The sequence below is a fragment of the Tachysurus fulvidraco genome, chromosome 2 (assembly GCF_022655615.1).
Source record: "Tachysurus fulvidraco isolate hzauxx_2018 chromosome 2, HZAU_PFXX_2.0, whole genome shotgun sequence".
Lineage (NCBI taxonomy): Eukaryota > Metazoa > Chordata > Actinopteri > Siluriformes > Bagridae > Tachysurus > Tachysurus fulvidraco.
Window position 1 is genome coordinate 39249488 of NC_062519.1, and position 25185 is coordinate 39274672.

The 25185-nt window shown below is 40.4% G+C and overlaps 2 protein-coding genes across 6 annotated transcripts; one reads left to right on the forward strand and one right to left on the reverse strand.

The window, feature by feature from the left end:
- Positions 1-289: 289 nt before the first annotated feature.
- rfc4 (replication factor C (activator 1) 4) lies at positions 290-9834 on the forward strand. Of its 4 annotated transcripts, none has more exons than XM_047810145.1 (11): positions 290-425; positions 2215-2338; positions 4315-4393; positions 4854-4933; positions 5325-5444; positions 5577-5720; positions 8179-8299; positions 8406-8531; positions 8623-8703; positions 9350-9463; positions 9644-9834. In XM_047810145.1, the coding sequence occupies exons 2-11, from the start codon at positions 2223-2225 to the stop codon at positions 9737-9739; spliced, it is 1077 nt and encodes a 358-aa protein (XP_047666101.1). In that variant the 5' UTR covers positions 290-425; positions 2215-2222; the 3' UTR covers positions 9740-9834. The 4 variants fall into 4 exon arrangements, with proteins under 4 accessions (XP_047666101.1, XP_027008841.1, XP_027008842.1 ...); XM_027153040.2 differs by lacking the exon at positions 290-425 and adding an exon at positions 1860-1992; XM_027153041.2 differs by lacking the exon at positions 290-425 and adding an exon at positions 1903-2043.
- A 2306-nt stretch (positions 9835-12140) lies between these two features.
- On the reverse strand, positions 12141-25002 carry LOC113646645 (phospholipase A and acyltransferase 1-like). Of its 2 annotated transcripts, none has more exons than XM_027153034.2 (4): positions 24941-25002; positions 20081-20210; positions 13542-13810; positions 12141-12616 (listed from the first exon to the last, which is right to left on the reverse strand). In XM_027153034.2, the coding sequence occupies exons 2-4, from the start codon at positions 20208-20210 to the stop codon at positions 12515-12517; spliced, it is 501 nt and encodes a 166-aa protein (XP_027008835.2). In that variant the 5' UTR covers positions 24941-25002; the 3' UTR covers positions 12141-12514. The 2 variants fall into 2 exon arrangements, with proteins under 2 accessions (XP_027008835.2, XP_027008836.2); XM_027153035.2 differs by having other exon boundaries at positions 24874-24944.
- Positions 25003-25185: the final 183 nt, after the last annotated feature.

Sequence of the window (25185 nt, forward strand, 5' to 3'; positions counted from 1 at the left end):
CTTCAGATGTGATATACAGGAGGTATTTAAAAACAATTCAAAACATTAATATTTATTTTTGGTGGACTGTTGTTGTGACTCGGGCGCAGTTGTGTTGGTAGAGAAGAGACCGAGAGCGCATGCGCAATGGAGAACACAACGAGAGAGTCTTCCCTAAAAGTCACTCGCGATACAAAAAGAAAAAGAAAAAGCCTCTTTTTTTGTGCGTCGATCCAAACTCGTACCGATTAACAAACCGAAATAAACAACAAAAAGTACAGAAAAGCAGGAACGCTCCCAAATGATGTCCTCTTGATGGAACTGGAAGAACGACTCAGTACGCGATAATAAAAAAAACCCGAGCGTCTTGCTACACGAACGAAGAGGTCGCAGACCAAACCAATCGATCATCGAAATGAGCCGAAAGGGAGCACAGTGATTACCGAGTATGAGATCTTGCTCCATCCTATGCCTCATCCTGTCATCTTCTTACACTGTTAAAAATACTACGTGCTGCAGTTTACATTTATATTATTTGACAGACTCGCTTATATCAAGAGCGACTTACATTATTTCATTTTTATACAAGTCAGGGTTAAGGGCCTTGATCAGGGCCCCGACAGTGTCTGCTTTGTGGAACTAGGATTCAAACTCACAACTTCCATAGTAGCCCACCATTTTAACCACTAGGTTTCCACACACCCTAGTTCTTACCTTTAATTGTGTAGGAAAAGATTCCCCAAGGAATGGGATATACTGGGAGAACTCTGTTCCCTGTATGTGTGCACCGTCACTGTAAACAAACCCCTGAATGCATTTCAATTTCTTCATTATTCTGTATATTAATCTATATCAGTCCCTTGATTTATTTTTCCACATTAAATGTGCAGAATAGAGGGGACTCTGGGATCAGGGTTGGAAACTTGTCTTAGCCTACTTAGTCTACTTATTAGCATGATTTTCAGATCAAACTCCAAAGATACAGTGAGAACACGGTCACCTAGGTGTTGGGCTATTAATCAGAAGGTTGTGAGTTTGAATCCCAGGTCCACCAAGCTGCCATGGTTGGGCCCCCGAGCAAGGCCCTTAACCCTCAAATGCTCAGTTATATAAAATAAAATGTGGATAAGGGTGTCTGCTAAATTCTGTAAATGTAGAAAATGATAAACTCCCTAAAAGCTGTAACCCAAAGTCAGTATTTAACTTGGGATCCTCCGGTCGTGAGATGGCGACTCTACACATTGCAACTGCATGATACTTAGATCAAAATATTTACATACAATCAGCCATATTTAATTATTTTTTTTTTAATCTTAAATCTAAATCAAATAAACAATACAGAACTTTTGTTGCACCAAAATAGTTTGGTTCATTTTTGCCAATATTATTATTTTTGCCAATGCCAATATTACCTTATGATATATATATTTCAATCTGAATTATACATTATAGCTGATATTCATGGTTTAGTCAGTAATCAGTTTTATCCACATTGTACATTTTTTCACAGACTTACACACACACACATATATATATATATACATAAAATGTATGTATATAGGTACATATATATATATATATATATATATATATATATATATATACACGTATATATATACTAAAATATATATAAATAAAAAAATATATATATATATATATATCTATATATATATATATATAATGTATGTATATATGTGTATATATACACACACACACACACACATATATATATATATATGTAGAATGTGGATAAAACTGATTAGTGACTAAACCATGAATATCAGCTATAATGTTATAATAATTATATTAAATTATTATATTTGGAGATCAATATTCAGTTGTGCTTTATGTAAGTATTTAAGACTGTATGTAAGTAATAACATCAGTAAAATGTTCACACAAATTGTAAACACTTCCTGAAAGCCGTCGCAGCCAAAATGACGTTGTACGTGTCGTAATCAATTGTGCGCCTGGCGGGAATCTGGGGGTCCTTTGCTTTTGGAGTCGATTTAAGTATAAACCTTTTATAAAATTTTGACTGGAAGGTGATAAAGATCTTTTATAGTTAAGTGTCTGGATGTAATCGTCTCATTTATTGTGTGTAGTAATGTGAAATGTTGGGAAGAATATGATAATATTACAGACTAGTTAGTGCTAATGTTATTAGCTTCGAACCTGTTTTGCTAATAAATATTGTGACTCCTAATTGATTTTTATTTCTGTTGTTGTGTCCAGGAGAAAACATGCAGGCTTTTTTGAAAGGATCTGCACAAAGTGTTAAGCCACAGAAGGACAAAGCCACAGCTTCGAGCAGTGGAGAGAATAAGCGACAGAAACCAATGCCATGGGTGGAGAAATAGTAAGTAAACACTAGTGAGGACATACAGAGAAAGTCCTGTCCTTAGCTTATGATGACTTCAGACTTATTGAATCACTAACTGTAATGACAGCTAATTTCCTGTTTACCCGAATTTCTGATACATTTTAACACCTGACATTTAGTGATCATTTCATTCAAGTCAAGAAGCTTTTATTGTCATTCAACCGTATCCTAGCCACATAAAGTGCATCTGTGCAACCTGGTGTACACAGAGCAAGAGCAGACAAAAAGACAGTGCAGGACACAAGACCAAAAAACTGTGCAGGACACAAGACAGTGCAGGACACAAGACCAAAAAACTGTGCAGGACACAAGACAGTGCAAGACAATAAAAAGACAGTGCAGGACACAAGACCAAAAAACAGTTCAAGACAATAAAAAGACAGTGCAGGACAAAAGACTAAAAAAAGACAGTGCAGGACAAAAGACTAAAAAAAAGACAGTGCAAACAAAAAATACAAGACATTACACAAAAGACAGTGTAGGACAAAAGACTAAAAAAAGACAGTGCAGGACAAAAGACTAAAAAAAAGACAGTGCAGGACAAAAGCCTAAAAAAAAAAGACAGTGCAAACAAAAAATACAAGACATTACACAAAAGACAATAAACAGAAACAGTGCCAGTGTAAATACTGTATGTTCAGCAATGTTACCTGTGCAGAAATACTGGAATGAACACATTATTATAGCAGCAGTTACCTGAGATATTGTAAAGTATTGAGCAAAACAGCAATCAACTGAGATGTAAGACAGCATGTGCAACGAGCAAAAACAATTAGTTATTTAGTTATTTTGACAGCATCTTTCTCCCTTTCACAGCTGTTTTGGCATCTTCATTGTCATCTTTCCTGCAAATTCTTTACACACAAATAATTCTGTGAAAACAAATGCAACAACACTACTGCTGCTTGTAAATAAAATACCCAGATTGCTATAAAGTCAATACTGGGGCTGATTTTCTTTCTGGAACAGACTGTAGAGCCATGCGGTCTATTGTCAATCCTATCGAGCGATCACACCGGTCGAATCACTTCCTATTTTGCATCAACATTGGTGTACATTCACATCATCATTGACTGAGAACGTGAATGTGAAATATAAAAGCAGTGCAATCAGCATGAACATGATTTCCTCAATCAGTGATATTTTAAAATCTGAAACTATTTAGAAGTAAAATAGAGTAAGCAAGAATTGTTCAATCAAAGTACAAATTGCAGTAAGGAATGCCGAATCATTACATTACATATCATATTACATTACATATACGGCATTTAGCAGACACCCTTATCCAGAGTGACTTACAACTGAGCAACTGAGGGTTAAGGGCCTTGCTCAGGGGCCCAGCAGTGGCAGCTTGGTGGACCTGGGGTTCGAACCCGTGACCTTCTGATCAGTAGCCCAACACCTTAACCACTGAGCTACCACATTCCCTGTCCAAGTCACATGGCATGATGATGCAACTAAAACACTCAGTTAAAAAAACTAGATAAAATCAAACTAATGTCCCATCCTTCATTATTTGTCTTTCTACTGACACTTTTATGCAAACCATGAGACTCAGAAAGACACTGTAAAGGTTCAGAATCTGCTTTAGGTTGCTCATTTCCATATTCAAGGATTCTGTGATCTCAGATTTAAAGGTCAGTACTCTGTTTCAGATTAACACACAGTGTATTGGATGTGGATGTAGTTATCTTGACCATGAGCTGGCTTATACAACAATGAAAATGGAGTCGATACAATGCGTATTGTATAGCTTTTGTATGATTGGTTGTTGTTGGTTTTTTTTGGTTGAAGTGTTTTACCAAATCAACAGCAGCTTTACTCTGACATTATTCAATACAAATGATCAAATGGTGATAAATTAATACTCAAAGCGGTTTAAAGGTTTTTATGACCGGATGTTTATGGTTTTTGTGTTAACATCTTTTTTTCTTCTTCCCTGTTTTAAACAGCAGACCTAAGTGTGTGGATGAAGTTGCTTTTCAAGATGAGGTCATTGCAGTTTTGAAGAAATCACTAGAGGGCGCTGATGTGAGTGTTTTCCAAGCATAGTGTACAGGCTACTATCTATCAGATAGAAAGATTCTCTGTCCTTTCATTATTATTTTTCCTCGTTTATTCTGGCTTTACCCACAAACGATAGATGAGTGTGACGACTTGCACAAGGCTACAGCAGGAAGTACCAGGGCTGTAATTTGCATTTATACATGACCCAGATAGCCACTGCAGGCATTTCATTACATTTCCTACTGTCTTTGGTTGTATATGTGACAGATTTGACTTTAAATAGGATACAATGCAACCAATACGACCTTCATCTCGAAACACATCCTTCTGTAAGTTCAGGATTTTACATAATTCATTATGGCCTGGCAGAAACATCCTACTACATTAGATGTAACCCTCAACACTCATGTCCACAAACAGATCCAGATAAAAATGTAAAGCAAAAGATCTTCCTCTTGTTTTTGTCACCTCTTTCTCTTTGTAGCTCCCAAATCTTCTGTTTTATGGTCCACCTGGAACAGGAAAGACCTCCACTATCCTTGCTGCTGCCAGAGAGCTTTATGGGTAAAAGCACACATATGAGCTTCCTCTATTGCACAATAAGCTACTGAAATATGTAAAGGTGAATAGAAACATGTGCTTCCTTCAGACTGGGATGCCAGCAACAGAGTGATTAACAGGAGACCAGGCCAGAAGGAAGGCCATTATTTCTATCCAGAGACTAATGAAATTTTAGATAGCTGTGCTGCATGGACGCAAGAGTAATTTAAGTTATTAGATAGAGCTGGTAATTTGCTCAGTGAACAACATATTCTTTTTTTATATAAAGGCGTAATGAACCGCTTGTTACTTGTGTGTAAGTGTTAAGTAATTCAGTAACAGTATGGCGGCTCCAAACATGGAAAATACACAGTGTACAGAGTCGTAATGGATTCCTCCTCTTCCTCTTCTCCAGCCCAGAGCTTTACAAACAGAGAGTTCTGGAGCTGAACGCCTCAGATGAGAGAGGGATTCAGGTGATCCGGGAGAAAGTGAAGCGTTTTGCTCAGCTCACGGTGGCTGGCAGTCGGCCAGAGTAAGTGTTTTTTTTTTTAGGTGATTACTTTAACCTACCTTCCGTAGTGTATTCTTAAACTTACCATAATCCTAACCCACCTACCTTCCTTGCATTGCATTTTAGCTTAAAACTGTGCTGTCTTTCTTGCAGTGGAAAATCATGTCCTCCTTTTAAAATCATTATTCTGGACGAGGCGGATTCTATGACCGGTGCGGCCCAGGCCGCTCTCAGGCGCACCATGGAGAAGGAGTCGCGCACAACCCGCTTCTGTCTCATCTGTAACTACGTCAGCAGGTCAGATTGACTGAACGCCATGGATAACTTTAGGACTAAACACTCAAACATGTTTTCTCTGAACACTTTGGAATATCTAACCACTGACATTAGTAAGACTAAACACCTCAGAAGATATTAATCATTTTAAACCCCTCAGAAAATCTCAGTACTGATATTAGTTTTAAACATCAGAAGATCTCGGTACTGACATTATTAGTTTTAAGCCCCTCAGAAGATCTCAGTACTGACATTATTAGTTTAAAACACCTCAAAAGATCTCAGTACTGCTATTTTTAAACCCCTCAGAAGATCTCAGTACAGATATTAGTTTTAAACCCCTCAGAAGATCTCAGTACTGACATTATTAGTTTTAAAACACCTCAGAAGATCTCAGTACTGATATTTATAAACACCTCAGAAGATCTCTGTACTGATATTAATTTAAAACACCTCAGAAGATCTCAGTACTGACATTTTTAAACATCAGAAGATCTCAGTACTGATATTAATTTTAAACCCCTCAAAAGATCTCAGTATTGATATCAGTTTTAAACATCAGAAGATCTCAGTACTGACATTATTAGTTTTAAACATTAGAAGATCTCAGTACTGATATTAGTTTTAAACATCAGAAGATCTCAGTACTGATATTAGTTTTAAACATCAGAAGATCTCAGTACTGACATTATTAGTTTTAAACACATCAGAAGATCTCAGTACTGATATTATTAGTTTAAAACACCACAGAAGATCTCAGTACTGATATTTATAAACACCTCAGAAGATCTCAGTACTGATATTAGTTTTAAACCCCTCAGAAGATCTCAGTACTGACATTATTAGTTTAAAACACCTCAAAAGATCTCAGTACTGATATTTTAAACCCCTCAGAAGGTCTCAGTACTGATATTTTTAAACACCTCAGAAGATCTCAGTACAGATATTAGTTTTAAACCCCTCAGAAGATCTCAGTACTGACATTATTAGTTTTAAACCCCTCAGAAGATCTCAGTACTGACATTATTAGTTTAAAACACCTCAGAAGATCTCAGTACTGATATTTTTAAACACCTCAGAAGATCTCAATACTGATATTATTAGTAGGGTTGCCACCCGTCCCGTGAAATACGGAATCGTCCCGTATTTACAGGCAAAATGACGCGTCCTGTATCAAATCAATACGGGACGCGATTTGTCCCGTATTTTACATAGGTCCACATTATACAGCATCCCATGTAAATCACCCCACCCGCATTGTGTGAAGACGTGTCCTATTCTGCCCCTGATTGGGTAATACTCGTTGTCATCGTTGGTTTGATTGGTTTGTTTTAGGATTACGGGCCGTGAATCACGGCCAATCAGAGTCAGAGGAGGGCGGGACGCTGCCTCGCCGGTTCTTTTGACAGAGTCAGAGTGACAGAAAATCCATATGGAACAGGTGCTATGTGGAGCTCATTAGGAGTGAGCTCTTGATCACTTTTAACTTTGAGCAGTCCTGTTCAGAGTTTTACTTTAGCCGTTGGAAAGACAAACAGCTTCTCAGTGCTGCACGGATTGACAAGAAGTACACTTATAAAAGAAAGTAGGCCTGACCTGCACACTACTACTTCTGGTCCGCTGATATTCACTGATACACTGATGTACATCCACTGATGTTATTATGTTCATGATATTCATGGAAGATCTTTTGCAAGTTTGCAAGTTATAATTACTAAGTTATGGATCTGTTAATTTAATAATAAGTTAATAAAATATGGTTCACATCTCACAAGTTCCTCCAAAAGCTTATTTTTTGTGTCCTCAGTCACACTTTGTTGGCATATATTTATTATTGTCATAAGTTGTGTATTCAATATGACCACTTAAGTTGTGATAGTGAGAGACTGAGTGCATCTGTTCACACTGATTTCAATAGCAGATATCTTATTATAATGTCCATTGGTATCGATCTTATTATTTTTATGAATACATGTTTTACGTTATGATATACCAACACTGGCACGTCATCGGGACTGTGGTCATCGTGGCCCCGAGGGGTGTGGCCCCCGCTGCGGCAGGTGTCCCTTATTTTTCTGTATTGAAGGTGGCAACCCTAATTATTATTTAAAACACCTCAGAAGATCTTAGTACTGATATTTTTAAACACCTCATAATATCTTAGTACTCTAAGTTTAAAATCTGTAGGTTTAAAAGAAATTGCACGTTATACATACATAGTGATTTTAAGTTTCAACTGTTTTGTATCAAACCTATATTAATTGAAAATGATGTACAAATGAATATACTTAGATGAATGAATAAGATTTTTAGGAATAGATAGATTACTGTTTAATTCGTTTACACTTCCTTTATTTGTCGAGATTGTACGGTTCTCATGGGAACATTTCATCCCATCCCACCCTGAGAATCTTCAGTCAGCATGCTCTTATTATCTACTGGGATTTCATTCGTACTGGGATTACGTTCTTCTTTGCAGAATCATCGAGCCTTTGACGTCCCGCTGCTCCAAATTCCGCTTCAAACCCCTCGCCAACCAGATTCAGCAGGAGCGTCTGGAGGAAATCTGCAGGAAGGAGAATCTCAAATACAGTAAAGAGGTCAACATTAAGATTTCTTATGAGAGAGATTCATTTGCATATGGACCGTACAATGACTGATGTTTGAAAGCTTGATCCTTAGTGTGTGTGTCTCTCCCTCCCTCAGGGGATTGATGCTCTGGTCAAGGTGTCAGAGGGAGATCTCCGGAAAGCTATAACACTCCTACAGAGCACAGCCAGACTCAGTGCAGAGAAAGAGATCACAGAGAGCATCGTCATTGAGATCGCAGGGGTGAGCCTTCACGTAGCTCTACATCTGTGTTACCTGCTGATTAAGTTGATGTTTGGGCCTTTTGTAACCATGACTGGGGTTTTGATTTTAGGTGGTTCCACCCAAAGTGATTGAGAATCTGCTTCAGACTTGCTACAAAGGCAACTTTGAAAAATTAGAGATTGCTGTGAAGGTGAGAAAAAGCAGGTGCTCTCGACCAAATAAATGTATTTTTGGAACTGGAAAGGTTTGTTCAAAAAAACTTCATTGATTTATTTATATTTATACTTAATTTTATTAACTATCTCAGCGATTTTTGTGTGAAAGACGTAAACTATAATGTTTCAGGTTTAGTGTCGTGTCTACTAAAAAGTCATTTGATGCGAACGCCTTGCGGAATATATTCAAAAAGCAGCTCGTCTACACCTTTTCTCGACAAGTGCTGGTTTATTATTCATTATTGAATCGATCAGTATTACCGGATTTATGTTTTAGATGTCAGCTTAATACAATCAAACGTAGACTTTAAACTTCAGATGTCTGAAGTTTAGTTTAGTTCATTTGGATCAATAACAATATCTGAAGAAAAATCTGTGTTTTAAATAAAATAATTTAAATAAATCTAAATATACAATACTGACATTTTGGGCCACGCCTCCTACCAGGGTTTGACGCTAGCATGTAGAGAAAAACAGGTTCAACTTAACCTAACATGTCCAACCGAACCTACCTTAGCTAATCAACTGCGTTTGGAATAAAGGGAAGGTTTTCTTTTATGGAGTCAAACTTAGCTTTACTTCTGTTACAAAAAAGTCACAATTTGTCTCCTGTATCTACAGAATATGATCGAAGAAGGCTACGCTGCTACACAGATCCTCAGCCAGTTCCATGACATTATCATCGAGGAGAAATTGGGGGATAAACAGAAGTCTGTCATCACAGAAAATATGGCTGTAAGTGAAAACGTTGGTGTTCTACATGCCAAATGATCCTTTTCTAACAATGTACCATAGAAGACTAGGTTAAGCTAAAGTCTGACAATCACTGACTGTTTCCATAAAAGCAGCTTACAATGATGTTCTGTATTGAAGGCTCTTTTGAAAGCTAAACGAGGAGTGTTTCTTTGTCTTTAGGTCGTTGATAAGTGCCTGGTGGACGGAGCTGATGAATACTTGCAGCTGCTGCACCTCTGCTCTGTGATCATGCAGCAGGCCACGCAGAGCACCTGAGCTCACTAGACCTTCAACATATGCTCTTCATCTCACAAAAATGTGATTCATTTTGTACATTTAAAAATATTTGTAATTAAAAATGTTCTCTTACACTTTCTTGCTTTTTTGTGTCTCGTGATATAAAAGCACATTTCCAAAGGCTTTAGTTCTAGGTGTTTCTTGCCAAAAATAAATATGAATACATTTCATAATCACTCTCTCTCATTTTCTACCGCTTATCCGAACTACCTTGGGTCACGGGGAGCCTGTGCCTATCTCAGGCATCATTGGGCATCAAGGCAGGATACACCCTGGATGGAGTGCCAACCCATCGCAGGGCACACACACACACACTCTCATTCACTCACGCAATCACACACCATGGACAATTTTCCAGAGATGCCAATCAACCTACCATGCATGTCTTTGGATCGGGGGAGGAAAGCGGAGCACCTGGAGGAAACCCCCGAGGCACGGGGAGAACATGCAAACTCTGCACACACAAGGCGGAAATCGAACCCCGACCCTGGAGGTGTGAGGCGAACGTGCTACCCACTAAGCCACCATGCCCCCATTTCATAATCAACAAAGTGCTATTTATTATGATACTTGGACTATATCGTGGTTATAAATAATTTATCAGCTTCAATACAAAAATAAAATAATCTAAGATAAAGTGCTTAGATAATTTAGAAAAGCCAGGAAATCTGACCCTTGTGCTACAGTAACTGCAGACGTTATGTTAATTACACATAGTTGGCTGTCTCGATGCAGCACGTATACCTTGTAGTCTGCAAGTATCGTCAATCTAATACACACACCTTTATTGTACTAGGAAAAATAGCTATGAAGGAATCATTTTAGGAGCAGACATCACAGAGCGCTCCGCTTTCAGCATTGAGATCACACAATTCAAATATGGTTTCTGATAAAATAATGGTATGACACTGTAATGGTCTGTGTGCCTGTGTCTCTGTCTCTCTGTGTGTATCTGTCTCTGTCTGTGTCTCTCTGTGCGTCTGTCTGTGTCTCTCTGTCTGTCTGTCTCTGTCTGTCTCTGTGTGTCTGTGTCTCTCTGTGTCAGTGAATTTAAAGGCCAGTTACTATCCCGTCCACCACATAACACCAATGACTAGGGTTGCCACCTTCAATACAGAAAAATAAGGGACACCTGCCGCACGGGGGCCACACCCCTCGGGGCCACGATGATCACAGTCCCGATGGCGTGCCAGTGTTGGTATATCATAACTTAAAACATATATTCATAAAAATTAAGATTGATACCAATGGACATTATAATAAGATATCTGCTATTGAAATCAGTGTGAACAGAGGCAGTGTGAACTTGTGAGATGTGAACCATATTTTATTAACTTATTATTAAATTAACAGATTTAGCAAACTTGCAAAAGATCTTCCATGAATATCATGAACATAATAACATCAGTGGATGTATGAAACTTTCAGAGCCGGACGCTGGGGGCTATCTGGAGATGCCATCGTTTCATATGGATTTTCTGTCACTCTGTCAAAAGAACCGGCGAGGCGGCGTCCCGCCCTCCTCTGACTCTGATTGGCCGTGATTCACGGCCCGTAACCCTAAAACAAGCCAATCAAACCAACGATGGCAACGAGTATTACCCAATCAGGGGCAGAATAGGACGCGTCTGCACACAATGCGGGTGGGGTGATTTACATGGGATGCTGTATAATGTGGACCTATGTAAAATACGGGACAAATCGCGTCTCGTATTGATTTGATACGGGGACGGGTGGCAACCCTGCCAATGACACACATTCTAACCCAGACGCTACTTGAGAATTATCTACCCAGTTACACTGAAGTTCGGGCATTTTAAGTGTGCAGGTGGGACTAATAGATCAGTATGTTCCGTGTTGTTATCCGCTCGTTTAAACAGAAAGTACACTGCCTGTGCACTACATATCCATCCGCCGAATCACTCCTTCTCTATAGTTCCGGCTTTCTTTCTTTTTTCTTTTTTTAATTAACACAGGCCGCGATATACTTTCCATCCTGTTTTATTATAACGCATGAGCAAAGTTTTAATACGAAATTAGGCAAAGTCATCGCTCACCATGCAAAACAATGTACAACACACGAGTGTATGAACTATATCAAGCCACGGAGGGATATTTCAGTAGCACATTATAATGTGTCCAGAATCTATAGGGTTTCTCCATAGATATCTATTATAGTGTACTATATATTATATTATAGTATATATTATATATAATAATAATAATAATAATAATAGTAATAGTAATAATAATAATTATTACTATTACTATTATTATTATTATTATTATTATTATTATTATTATTATTATTATTATTATATACTATTATAGTATATATCTATGGGTTTCTCTGGGAGTAAAATGGCGACCGGAAGCAATGCATTGTGGGAAATGTATTTAATTAATTTGTTTATCTTCAGCAACATTTCTCATAATCTAAACATGTTGTTATATATCAGTATGTATGTAAAAAAAAGTAGCTTAATCTTAAAAGAACTTTAAAAACCTATACACTAACTTATATTACACTTCCTGTTATAATCAACCTCCAGACATTTCAGAGAATAGACACTTATCTATAGCTACTCTATTTATAATTTGCTTTAATGTATACAAAGTAAATAAATAAAACAATCTGTGTCAAAGAACAAAACCAAAATCATAAGCACAAACTATGTAGCTCTGGTTGACTATATTGTGTAAAACAAATGTGTGCATATAATTAAAAGCTTGAATTTGTGAGTCGCACTGATGTCAGGAAGGTCTGTTCCTGTTGCGAGTGCTCATGCGGCAAAGCAGAGAAAAGGCACTCGCTGCTGCGGTCACCAAACCTATCACCCCGATAGCACGTGTTGCCTAAAAACACAAGAGACCAGATACAATAAACGTAATGAATGATCGGTTTAAATGCAGTTAGGTATATCTGTATATTTTTCTAAATTAAAGGAGTATGAAATTTCCTGTGTGGACACAATGCCTTGTGTAAATATTTTCCCCCATAATCATTATTTTTTAAATATAATGTAAAAACAGACAAAAAACAATACCTACATAAGAGTGATTGTATAAGTATTCAGTAATTGTTAGTGTTAACCCCCATTCAGAAATCACATAATTAAATTAATTGCATGCTGGAGGATTTCTGGTTTGTTCTTTTTGCCCTCGGTACCTACTTTCTTGCTTTTATACATACTCTGGTCTTGATACACAGCACTACGTTTCATATAACTGCTCATTTTCTTGAGACAATGAAACATGGTGGCGGTAGCATCATGATGCCTGGACTGGGAAACTGGTCAGGCTTGAGGACAATAAGGGTACAGACATACACAAAGGGAATTCTTAGAAGACAACCTGTTTCAAGAGACTGGACGAAGCTTCAGCTTTCACCAGGACAACACCGCTAATAATACCACAACAACTAGACTGGAGTGTTTTCAAAACAAAGAACCTGAATATGTTAGAATAGACTAATCAAAACCCAATCAACTTGAGAAAACTGTGGTGTCAAAATCTTCCCTCTAATCTGACTGACCTTAAGTAATTTCCTTATGCATTAAAGCGCAATAGTTTCAGGGTCAGGATCCTTAAAAGTTAAGAATTCATTTCCACTCCACATTGTAGCACTATATTATGTGGGAAAGTTCAAGGAAGTAAATATTTATGCAAGGCATTGTATAGTCTCTGCTCTTGTCTAAGACGTTTAATAATCTTGTACTCTCTACTTTACAGGAACTGTCCTAAATTTAATAACAAACAGAAATGTCACATGGATTAAAACCTGCTCAGATACACCCTTGCCATATCGCAGCAGGGTGACAAAGTGCTCGCAGTTGCTGCCCAACAGGTCATATGACACCTCCTGACCAATCAGTAGCTGTGCTTGCTCAATAATCTCAGACACAGGCAAAGGCGTGTGACTGTTGTCGTATTTATTGTTAACACGGAACGGATCTTCCCCCACAACGTCCTGCAGGAGCTGCATTCGCACCACAGCCTTCCGAGTGAACACTGACTTCACGCTGGACCTGGCGGCTGCTTGGTTCTCATCTAAAGGAAGAAGAGAAATCACTCACACTGCATGTCCTTGGAATATTCAAAAAAAAAAATATTGACACCTTTCATAATGAACAATCAATACAATCAAAACACACACACATACGTAATCATTTCCTTAACACATGAAGACACTTTCTAACACACGAAAAAGGTGTTCGTTCACAAAGAGAGAATACACCACTTAATCTTTTCCTATGATTTCTAACAAGGATGGGAACCAGTAGAGGATTTTAGACTCATCCATTCAGATAAACTATTGCAAATATTGCAATAATTCTTTTTGATGTTTATCATATAGAACATGTTCCCCAGTCTTTAAAAGGCTAGCAATAATACCCAAGAGTATTATGCTAATAACTTTTAGAAATGTATTGAATTTCAGTGTCTGTCGTGGAAGTTTTGAGGTTTGAGAGAAATAAAGCATAAAATATCACACTGGTAGGCACGGGCAAGAGTAAAGAAGGTTTCACGTTTTTATTGTGTTCAGCCTTGCAGTAGGATCGAACACTCCGCGTGTAGCATGAGTGAGGAAGGGCCCAAATCATTGATAACATCAGGATTTTATAGACAGGATTCAAATGAAACAGGACATTTAAAAGCAAAACATCATCAACCATTGGCTTAGAAGCATCGCCTGCTCATCTTCTGACCAAGCTAATCTGTACCTACTGTAGCGTCTGGTACAGGTCATTTAGATTCCAGGTCCCAGGCACCCTAAACTTCAGCATCTAATCTTCAATCAACCGATGAGCAACCCAGTTTTACACACACACACACAACTGGCTCCAGAATGACTGGAGCCTACACAAAGACCAGATAACCCCATGCCACTTCTCTGATTGAACTCATAGGGGTCCTCAACCAGAACACACACACACACACACACACACACACACACACACACACACACACACACACACACACAATGAGACATTTCTTTAAATAATAAAACAAGTAGATAAGATACTCTAAGTTTCATATTCTTATAACCCTGTTGTAATGTGTTTCTTCTGTTAAGGCTTGCCTGACTTAAAATTATTTCCTGACAGGGGTGTATTTTATTCATGTGTCAGAACACAACACTGTATTAACATCAGTTACACTTTGATTACTGATCTGTGTATGTAATGTACCGCTGCCTTTATACCGTCATTCCCTTTCATGTTTAGTATCCAAATGACCACAAAATTATTGGTTACTCATTTTTCAAACAATGGTGTAATTTCGTCTGTGGGACGAAGCCTTTGGACGTCCACTGAGCCGAGGCCGACTTTAAGAATCCTGAGACATCTCCAGTTAGACTCTGTGGTACTCAGGAAATCAGAAGTCCTTGAACCTCACACCAATACCACATTTAACTGACTGTATATTACAATCACACCCCCAGTGTCACCCATATGAGGATGGGTTCCCCCTTGAGTCCGGTTCCTCTCAAGGTTTCTTCCTTTACCAATTTAAGGGAGTTTTTCCTTGCCACTGCTGCCTGAGTCACCTCAGACTTGCTCATAGGGGAATAAATACATACACACTGTGAACTATATACATCTAATAATAATCTAGAATTTTTATTCTGTTAATTCTTATTTCTTTTATTATTCGTTAATTCCTTTATCATTAATTTTGTTTACCTTCTGCTCTGTGTTTATGTTCTGTAAAGCTGCTTTGAGACAATGTCTATTGTAAAAAGCGCTATACAAATAAACTTGAATTGAATTGAATTGAATTAATTTATTTGAGCACTAAAGGCGCCATACCGTCTTAATACACCTTGGATAAAACTTTCAAGTCATCTAGAAGTTTGATAGCTAAACCACACCCACAGACACCTGAAACAAAGGGAGTTTTTCCCTCCGAAATCTCAGGCTGTAGTATTGGCCATCTCCCCAAAGATGGGTGGAGTTCGCGACCTTTAAATTGTCACAAACACCACCAATCCGTGGTCAGACTTTCGAAACAGCTTGGAGATGACTCCATCTTCCTTCAAAGAAGTTCCAGCAAGCTTCACTTCCAAGAACGACAACTGCTCTGATTTTCAGGAGAACTTGGAAGAACGTCTGACCCCACCCTAACTGATTAACTGAGATTTCTCTGTTGCATCCAGACTCTTGTGCAGTAAGCCAATGTAAGTAACCGTCTCCTTTACCAACCAATTTAGATGCGTATTTTAAGTATGAACCTTGTATTGTGTCTTAAGGTGAATTTAAGTTTCTGGTGATGATTTCCCAGTTAGGGTGTGATTAATTTTGAAGTTAAGCTTGCAATTTCTTCTTTCTAGTCTCTTCCTCCCTTTCCCAATTTTAATTTCTTTTATGTTATTTTATTTTCATCTTTGTTTTCCCTATTTCTTTTGTTTGTTTGTGTAGTTAGTTTCATGTTGTGTTTGTCTCATTCATTAAATGCCATATTTTTGTGTCACAAGTGATTGTCTCTGAGTATCGCTCACAAACTTAAGGTACCTGCAACATCTGGTCTGAACTACATTAAGCTCTATTAAGTTAATTTAATTCAAATTACGGTGTAAAGTAAAAGGGGAGTGAACCTTCCTTGGCCGGGAAGATACCTCCTTCATAGAATTAATAAAGGTTACACGGCCTGTTCGGCAGACAAACAGACCAAATAAGTGTAACGGTAATTCCATTAGCGTTAATTTCAACTTAGGTTAAAATATTTAGGAGTCACTATAACACATTATAATTACTTATAAATATTTACCTTGCTTCGCAAGCCAAAATCGCTACACTACCAAGGTCCCATTTGAACGGTCTGCTGGAAGCTGTTTTAGGAAAACAACTGCAATCTCTAGTCACAATAAATACCAGCCATGAGAAGCATTGAAGCATAGAAGGACAGGTTCTTTTGAACATCTCTAAAGTGAAATTGTCCACTACAAGTTAGAGTGAGCTTCAAGGCTGACACACTTGTGCGCTGCTGAAGACTAGAGACCTAGCCTTTAGAACAGGGGACAGGGCGGCCCTAAGGAGAGCAACTGTGCCGGGCCATCAGAGAAGCAAAGCGTGTACATGCCCAGACAATCCACAGCCACTTCCAGGACAGCGGAGACACCCGGCGCATGTGGCATACAGGCGATCACAAACTACAAGTCAGTTTCACCTGCCTGTGATAGAGATGCCTCTCTCCTAGATGCGCTGAATGACTTCTACGCCCGTTTTGAGGTGCAAAACTATATAACGGCAAGGAAGACCATCCCTCCCCCCCAACTATCAGGTACTCTGTCTATTCACGGCCGATGTGAGGAAAACTCTATGCAGAGTGAACACACAGAAGGTTCTGGACCAGACAACATTCCTGGCAGGGTGCTCAGGGAATGCGCAGAACAGCTAGCGGATGTCTTCACTGATATCTTCAACATTTCCCTGAGCAGAGCTGTTGTTCCTACATGCCTCAAGACAACCACCATTGTCCCTGTCACAAAGAAGTCTACAGTGTCCTGCCTCAATGACTATCGTCCCGTTGCACTCAGACCTATCGTTATAAAGTGCTTCCAGAAGTTTGAAGCACATCAAGACCCAGTTACCACCGTCACTGGACCCCCTACAGTTCGCGTATCATCCAAACCGCTCCATGGACAATGCCATTGCCACAAACGGCCCTTCATTTAGCCCTCACCCACCTGGATAGTAAAGACACGTACATACGAATGCTGTTCATAAACTTTAGTTTGGCATTCAATACAATCATCCCTCAGCACCTGATTGGGAAGCTGAGCCTGCTGCGACTGAACACCTCCCTCTGCAACTAGATCCTGGACTTCCTGACTGGGAGACCTCAGTCAGTCTGGATCGGGAACAGCATCTCCAGCACCACCAAACTGAGCACTGGAGTCATATCAGGTAACATGGAGGGGAGTAACATCTGCTCCATGCAGACTCTCCACTGGTGTCCCACAGGGATCAGTACTTGGTCCTCTTCTTTTCTACCTATATACTCACTCTCTTGTTGAAGTTATTTCCTCACATGGGTTATCTTACCACTGCTATGCTGATGATACACAACTTATCTTCTCTTTCCCACCCTCAGATACCACAGCTTCTGATTGAATCTCAGCATGTCTGGCAGAAATATCATCATGGATGACTGGACATGGACTCAACATGGATCATGAGTTAAAGCTCAATCCTAGCAAAACCGAACTGCTGATCATCCCAGGTGATTCATCCCCAGGTCATGATCTTGCAATATTCTTGCATAATGATCTGATCTCCCCTTAAGCCACAGCCACCTTGGGGTAACCATGGACAATCAACTGTCCTTTTCCTCTCATGTTGCTAATGTGACTAGCTCATGTCAGTTCCTCCTTTACAACATTAGAAGGATTCGGCCATTTTTGTCTACACAGGCTGCTCAGGTACTTGTTCAATCACTTGTCATTTCAAGACTGTACTACTGCAACACACTGCTGGCAGGTCTACCTATGAACACAATTTGTCGTCTGCAAATGATCCAAAACGCAGCTGCATTTCTTGTTTTCAACCTGCCTAAGTTCCCACACACAACCCCGCTGCTGTGATCCCTCCACTGGCTTCTGGTAGCTGCACGCATCAGATTAAAAAAATGGACCAGCTCCCTCTTACCTCAAAGCCCTCATCACTCCTCGCACTGCACCCTCTGATCTACCAGCACTGCTCGACTGGTTCCACCATCTCTCAGGGTAAGAGGTAAGTATACAACAAGACTCTTTTCTGTTCTGGCACCAATGTGGTGGAATGAACGTCCCCTATGGGCCCGGACAGCGGAGTCTATTTTCAAACAATGGTTGAAGACCTACTTATTCACGAAACACTTCAACTAGCACTTCTTTCCTTGTTTGTTGCATATATATTTATAAAAAAAAACATTGAACAATGTTTTAGACTCATGGTATCTTAAGTATGTAACCTAGTGAACCAGAGTTAAGGTATCCAATAATAGAGACTGAAGCACTTCTGTATGTTACGCTGGATAAGCCTGCCAAATGCTGTAAATGTAAATGTAAATGGAACCCCTCAGGGCTGCATGCTCAGCCCCCTGCTATTCACCTTACTGACTCACGACTGTGCAGCAATGCACAGATCAAACCATATTATCAAGTTCGCCGATGACATGAACGTGGTGGGACTCATCAGCAAGAATGATGAGTCAGCATACAGAGAGGTGCAACAACCTAACTGCCTGGTGTAGAGCCAACAACCTGTCTCTTAATGTTGATAAAACCAAAGAGATGGTTGTTGACTTCAGGAGAGCACAGAGCGACCACTCTCCACTGAACATGGACAGATCATCTGTAGAGATCGTCAAGAGCATCAAATTTCTTGGTGTTCATCTAGCAGAGAACTTCACCTGGTCACTCAACACCAGCTCCATCACCAAGAATGCCTCCCCCCATTTTGACTACTTTTTACAGAGGGACCATTGAGAGCATTCTGAGCAGCTGTATCACTGTCTGGTTTGGGAACTGCACCATGTCGGATCTCAAGACCCTGCAGCGAATAGTGAGGACAGCTGAGAAGATCATTGGAGTCTCTCTTCCCTCTATCATGGACATTTACACCACACGTTGCACAGCCAAAAACATTGTGGATGACCCCACAAACCCCTCACACATACTCTTCACTCTAATGCTGTCTGGAAAAATGGTACAGAAGCATTTGGGTCCACAGGACTAGACTGTGTAACAGTTTCTTTCCACAATCCATCAGACTCCTTAATAACTGAACTGAACTGTACTGAGCACAACACGCACAAACAAATCAACTGTATGGACTGCACAGACCTACACCAAATACACACTCTTCCAATTTAAATCCATCAAACTGTTTACTTACTGTTTTGCACAGTTTTTTGCTCCTTGCACATGCTGTCTCACATTTCAGTCGATTGTTGTTTTGCACAATTCTTTACATCTCAGGTAACTGCTGCTATAATACTGTGTTCATTCCAGTATTTCTGCACACGCAATATTGTTTGAACATACATTATTTACACTGTTTGGCGCTGTTTCTTTTTATTGTCTTTTGTGTATTGTCTTTGGTGTAATGTCTTGTATTTCTTGTTTGCACTGTCTTTTGTCCTGCACTGTTTGCACCAGGTTGCACAGATGCACTTTGTGTGGCTAGGACTACTTATTAAGTCCTTAGCTCTGTCTTTGTTTCATGTAGCACCATGGCCCTGGAGAAACGTTGTCTCATTTCACTGTGTACTGCAAAAGCTATATATGGTTCAATTGACAATAGAAGCTTCTTGATTTGACTTGACTTGACTCACCGACTGGTGTAAGGTTGATGACGTATATATCTCCCAGATACAAGGCCCAGTGCTGATAGGCCGGTCGAAAGATCTCGATCAGGTCACCAGGCTGGGGTTCTCTGTAAGTGTCTAGGTGACTAGTAGCCATCTGAAATTAAAAAACATCCCATATGTCAAAACTCAGGAGAAATCTGAGTTCAGTTGTTTCTTTTTTCACACCTTTGTATGAATCGTTCAACACCAGTATGAAAAAAGCTCCTTCACATTTACATATGCAACATGGCGTACAACATGGCGCCCCCAGAGGCAAACGTGTCTGCTCGCTCTGTGCTCAAATGTCAGATTTTTCTTCTTTTTTTTTGTGTGTTTCTTGTTTTTTCTGCAGTGCATAATTGTCATGCACTGCTAACATACAATCGACAGGCATTACTGGACATCACCAACTCACGACACATTGACTTTACTAGTTTTATTCCGCTGGAGCTACAACACATTGTTCGCTCCCAGAGTCACCACCGAAACCACCACCAAAACCATCCTGGGGGCCACGAAGCACCGGGCTCGAGTGAGTTAGCTGACACCAGGAGAGCACTTTGGAGACAGCGACGCAAGCGGGGCAAGAGGGGAGGGCTCCATGCTAGGCTAAAAGCTCGCGCTATCCGATCACCGCTACCTAGCCTCCTGCTAGCGAATGTGCAGTCCCTGGAAAACAAACTGGACGAGCTACGAGCCAGGATTACAAATCAACAAGAAATCAGAGAGTGCTGTGCCCTGGCTCTCAGACAAAGTCCCAGAGGATGCCATTCAGCTACAGACTCACTCTCTTCACAGAGGCGACTGAACGGCCGCGTCCGGTAACGCTAAAGGGGGAGGTGTGTGTATGTGTGTTTGTCAACAATTCGTGGTGTGGAGATATGCAGACGGTTGATAGACACTGTTCGCCAGATGTGGAGTTTCTACTGCTGAAATGCCATCCTTATTATCTACCGAGGGAATTTACTGCTGTGTTTTTGGCCGCTGTTTACATCCCCCCACTAGCTAACTCCATGGCAGCACTCAGCAAACTCCATGATGTCATCAGTGTGTTAGAAACGGCTCATCCTGACGCTGTTTTTATTGTTGCTGGCGACTTCAACCAGTGTAGTTCACGGACTGTATTCCCCAAATACCACCAGCATGTAGACATTCCCACCCGTGATAAGAACACTCTGGACCATGTTTACAGCAACATACGTGGTGCATACAGGGCTGCACCCCACCCCCACTTTGGACACTCAGATCACATCTCTTTGTTCCTGTACCCTGCTTATAGACAAAGACTGAAACAAGCACACCCTGTCACCAAACAGGTTAAACTCTGGACCCCAGAGACTGAGATCACCCTGCAGGATTGTTTTGCTCTAACAGACTGGGATGTGTTTAAAGCTGCAGCCACTCTGCAGGACCCTTCCGTCAGCTTACAGGACTATGCTGAGTATTTAAATGGGTACATCAGCACTTGTGTCAATAACATCGTGCCCACCATACAAAACAGGAAGTTTACAAACCAGAAGCACTGGATAAACACTCAGGTACGTTACATGCTGCATGCTCGCTCTCTTGCATTTAGATCAGGCAACGAGACCGAGTACAAAACTGTGAAGTATGGACTGAGAAAAGCCATCATAGCAGCCAAGAGGCAGTACAGAGAGAAGCTGGACAGCTTCTATTCTACTGCTGACTTGGGGCGAATGTGGCAAGGCCTGCAGCACATCACAGACTACAGGACCACCACCAACAACATCACCTCAACAGACAGCCTGCCGGACAACCTCAACACATTCTACCCCCACTTTGAGGCCCCCAGTTACACTGTAGAGAGGGGGCTCACACAAACCTGGACCACCCAACCCCTCTCCCCTCCACCAACCATCTCAACAACCCAGGTACACAAAGCTCTGAGGAAGATGAACCCCTGCAAAGCAGCAGGACCAGACAACATTCCTGGGTGGGCCCTCAGGGCATGTGCCAACGAGCTGACTGATGTTCTCACCTCCATCTTCAACCTCTCCCTCAGCCAGTGCACAGTTCATTCGTGCTTTAAGACCACGACCATCATCCCCCTGCCTAAGAAGAGCCCACCCACCTGACTGAATGACTACAGGCCAGTGGCACTCACCCCAATCATCATGAAGTGGCCCACATTCAGAGCAGCATACCAGACACTATTGACTCACTGCAGTATGCCTACCGGCCCAACAGGTCCACCTTGGATGCCATTGCTGCTGCCATCCACTATTCCCTTTCTCATCTGGAAAATAAGGACTCATACCTAAGGATAGTCTTCATCGACTACAGCTCAGCCTTCAACACGGTTATCCCCCACAAACACCCGCAAACTGTCCACATTTGGTCTGCACCCCACCCTCTGTAACTGGCTCCTAGACTTCCTGACCGGCAGGCCTCAGTCTGTCAGGATTATTTATAGGACTTCAGCCAGTATCATCACAAACATTGGAACTCCACAGGATTGTGTACTCAGCCCCATCCTCTACACCCTGTTCACCTACGACTGTGTCGCCTCCCACAAGGACAACATCATCCTGAAGTTTGCGGATGACTCTGCAGTGATAGGACGCATCGCTGGCGGTGACGAGGCAGCCTACAGGAGGGAGGTGGCCAGTCTGGTGTCATGGTGCGGAGACAACAACCTCACCCTCAACACGGACAAAATGAAGGAAATGATAGTGGACATTAGAAAGGAGAGGAGAACGCATCAGTCACTGTTCATCTGGGAGCTTGAAGTGGAGAGGGTGAGCAACTTTAAATACCTGGGTGTTCACATCAGTGAGGACCTCACTTGGACACCTCACGTCACGCAGCTGGTCAAGAAGGCCCAACAGCGGCTGTATTTTCTGAGGAGGCTGAGGAAGTTTGGCATGTCGCCTAAGATCCTCAGCAACTTCTACAGCTGCATCATCGAGAGTGTCCTGACCAACTGCATCACTGTGTGGTACGGCAGCACTACTGTCATGGACCGCAAACGCCTGCAGAGAGTGGTGAAGACTGCGCAGAAGATCATCAGGACTCCACTGCCCTTTCTGCAGAGCATCTACCACCACAGAGTCCACAGGAGAGATACTTCCATCCTCAAAGACCCCTCCCACTGTTCACACTTCTACCCTCAGGACGGAGGTACAGAAGTGTGAAATGCAGGACCTCAAGACTGAAGAACTCTTTCTTCCCCTCTGCCATCAGACTCGTAAACAGCTGACAGGAGTTTGCAACCATGGAAATAACTGTTTAACTGTTTACATGGACAAAACTGTCTACATTGAATTACATTTTTGCACATTCATTTTCTCAGAACTGCACTACCCCACAAAGAACTGCACTACCTCACTTCATTGCCTTATTCGGCACTGCACTACCTCACTTCTTATTGCCTCTATTAAGAACTGTACCTCACCTATATTGTTTTTTTTGCTCTTATTTTTTATTCTATTTTATTTTTTACTTTACTGTACTACATTTAGTGTGGACAGCAAAGTAAGAATTTCATTGTGCAGGGAAACATGCTTTCTGTCAGTGCATATGACAATAAACACTTTGAACATTTACATTTACGGCATTTGGCAGACACCCTTATCCAGAGCGACATACAAAAGTGCTATTCCAAGTATTTCAGGAAGAGTGTCTCATGTGTCCAAATTATAGCTGACAATGAAACAATGATGATGATGATGATGATGATGATGATAATGATGATGATGATGATAATGGGGTGTATATTTAACCTTCTAATCGGCTAAGACTATCTTTGTAATGGTGGCGGTTAGGCATGTTTGCACAAAACTATTGGCACCCCTCACCACGAGATAATAACAGCATCCGGTCTGTTCCTGCTGTAATTTTAAAGATGTTGGGAAAACCTGTAGAGGACTACTCCTCCAGCTCTGTGTAACTTGATGTCTTCTTTCACTCAAATTTGGAGACTGATCAGAATAAAGCAGTTACTGACGAATGGATAATTTTGTAGGGATGTCAATAATTAGGACACAATAAGACAATTAAACTCAACTTGTGTTAGAGCATCTCACAAAACACTGGAGACTTTTCCCACGAATGTTAAATAAATAATAATAAAAAAAACCAACGACACCCAGATTTTAAACAGATTCATGACAAGCATCCATCATGGACTGATGTCACCTTTTAAGCTGTTGCTATAGAAACGATTACATATTATTACGAATTCATCAATATAAACCTGTGAATTTTCAGCTGCATTAGTGTGTTTCAGAAAGAAAATGAATCGCCTTCTGACCAATCAGATGAAGAGGTGGTTTGGATACAATATTATTGAATAAAGTGGTAACTTGCATCACTGAAGAATGTTGGAGAATTGCCAGACAATCAGGACACACACACAAACAAACACACACAATACAGCAGCACAAGAAGACACAATACCCACAAAATAATAGAGAAACAGGTAGAAAAATACAATGGTATAATACTATAAATTCTTTCCAGTAATTTTCTACTGCCAGACACAAGAACAGTTTCTTTCCCCAGGCAATCACCCTGATCAACAACTCACCATAATTATATTCCCTGCTTCATATCTATAAGTATTGCATTATCAGAACTGTCAGTCATCACATCATCTGTATGTCACACACACTACTGCCTGTATATTGTACAAAAGCAAAATATTGCACAATACTGTTATTTGCACTACCGTGCACTTCTCACACTATAAGTACATAACTTATCTGTCCTATATTCTGTATTCCTATTAAATACTCGTACTGTCTATATTGACTCACATCGTCTTGTCTTGTTTTGTATAGTCCAAGTTAAATATATAGTATAGTGTTATTTATGTCTTTATACCTTTGAGAGTCACAAACAGCTGGAACCAAATTCCTTGTGTGTGTAAACACACTTGGCCAATAAACCAGATTCTGATTCTTATTCTGATTCTGATTCTGATGATCATTATTTATAGTGAACCACATTATAGTGAACCACTATTTGTTGTGTGTGTGTAACCCGATAGATTAAGTGGATTTCGGCTGCTGAAACTTCTCAGGATTTTTCTGGTTTTTTTTTCACCCATTGTATTGTGTTGTGTAACT

Bases quoted from the DNA above. Each gene is read 5' to 3' on its own strand.
- rfc4 (XM_047810145.1), top strand. From the start codon at position 2,223: ATGCAGGCTTTTTTGAAAGGATCTGCACAAAGTGTTAAGCCACAGAAG. The intron at 4,934-5,324 runs GTAAAAGCACAC...CCTCTTCTCCAG, and splicing joins GCTGCCAGAGAGCTTTATGG to CCCAGAGCTTTACAAACAGA. The intron at 8,704-9,349 runs GTGAGAAAAAGC...CTGTATCTACAG, and splicing joins AATTAGAGATTGCTGTGAAG to AATATGATCGAAGAAGGCTA.
- LOC113646645 (XM_027153034.2), bottom strand. From the start codon at position 20,210: ATGGCTACTAGTCACCTAGACACTTACAGAGAACCCCAGCCTGGTGAC. The intron at 13,811-20,080 runs GTGAGTCAAGTC...TTCTTCCTTTAG, and splicing joins CATCAACCTTACACCAGTCG to ATGAGAACCAAGCAGCCGCC. The intron at 12,617-13,541 runs GTTTTAATCCAT...TTGTGTTTTTAG, and splicing joins GCAAGGGTGTATCTGAGCAG to GCAACACGTGCTATCGGGGT.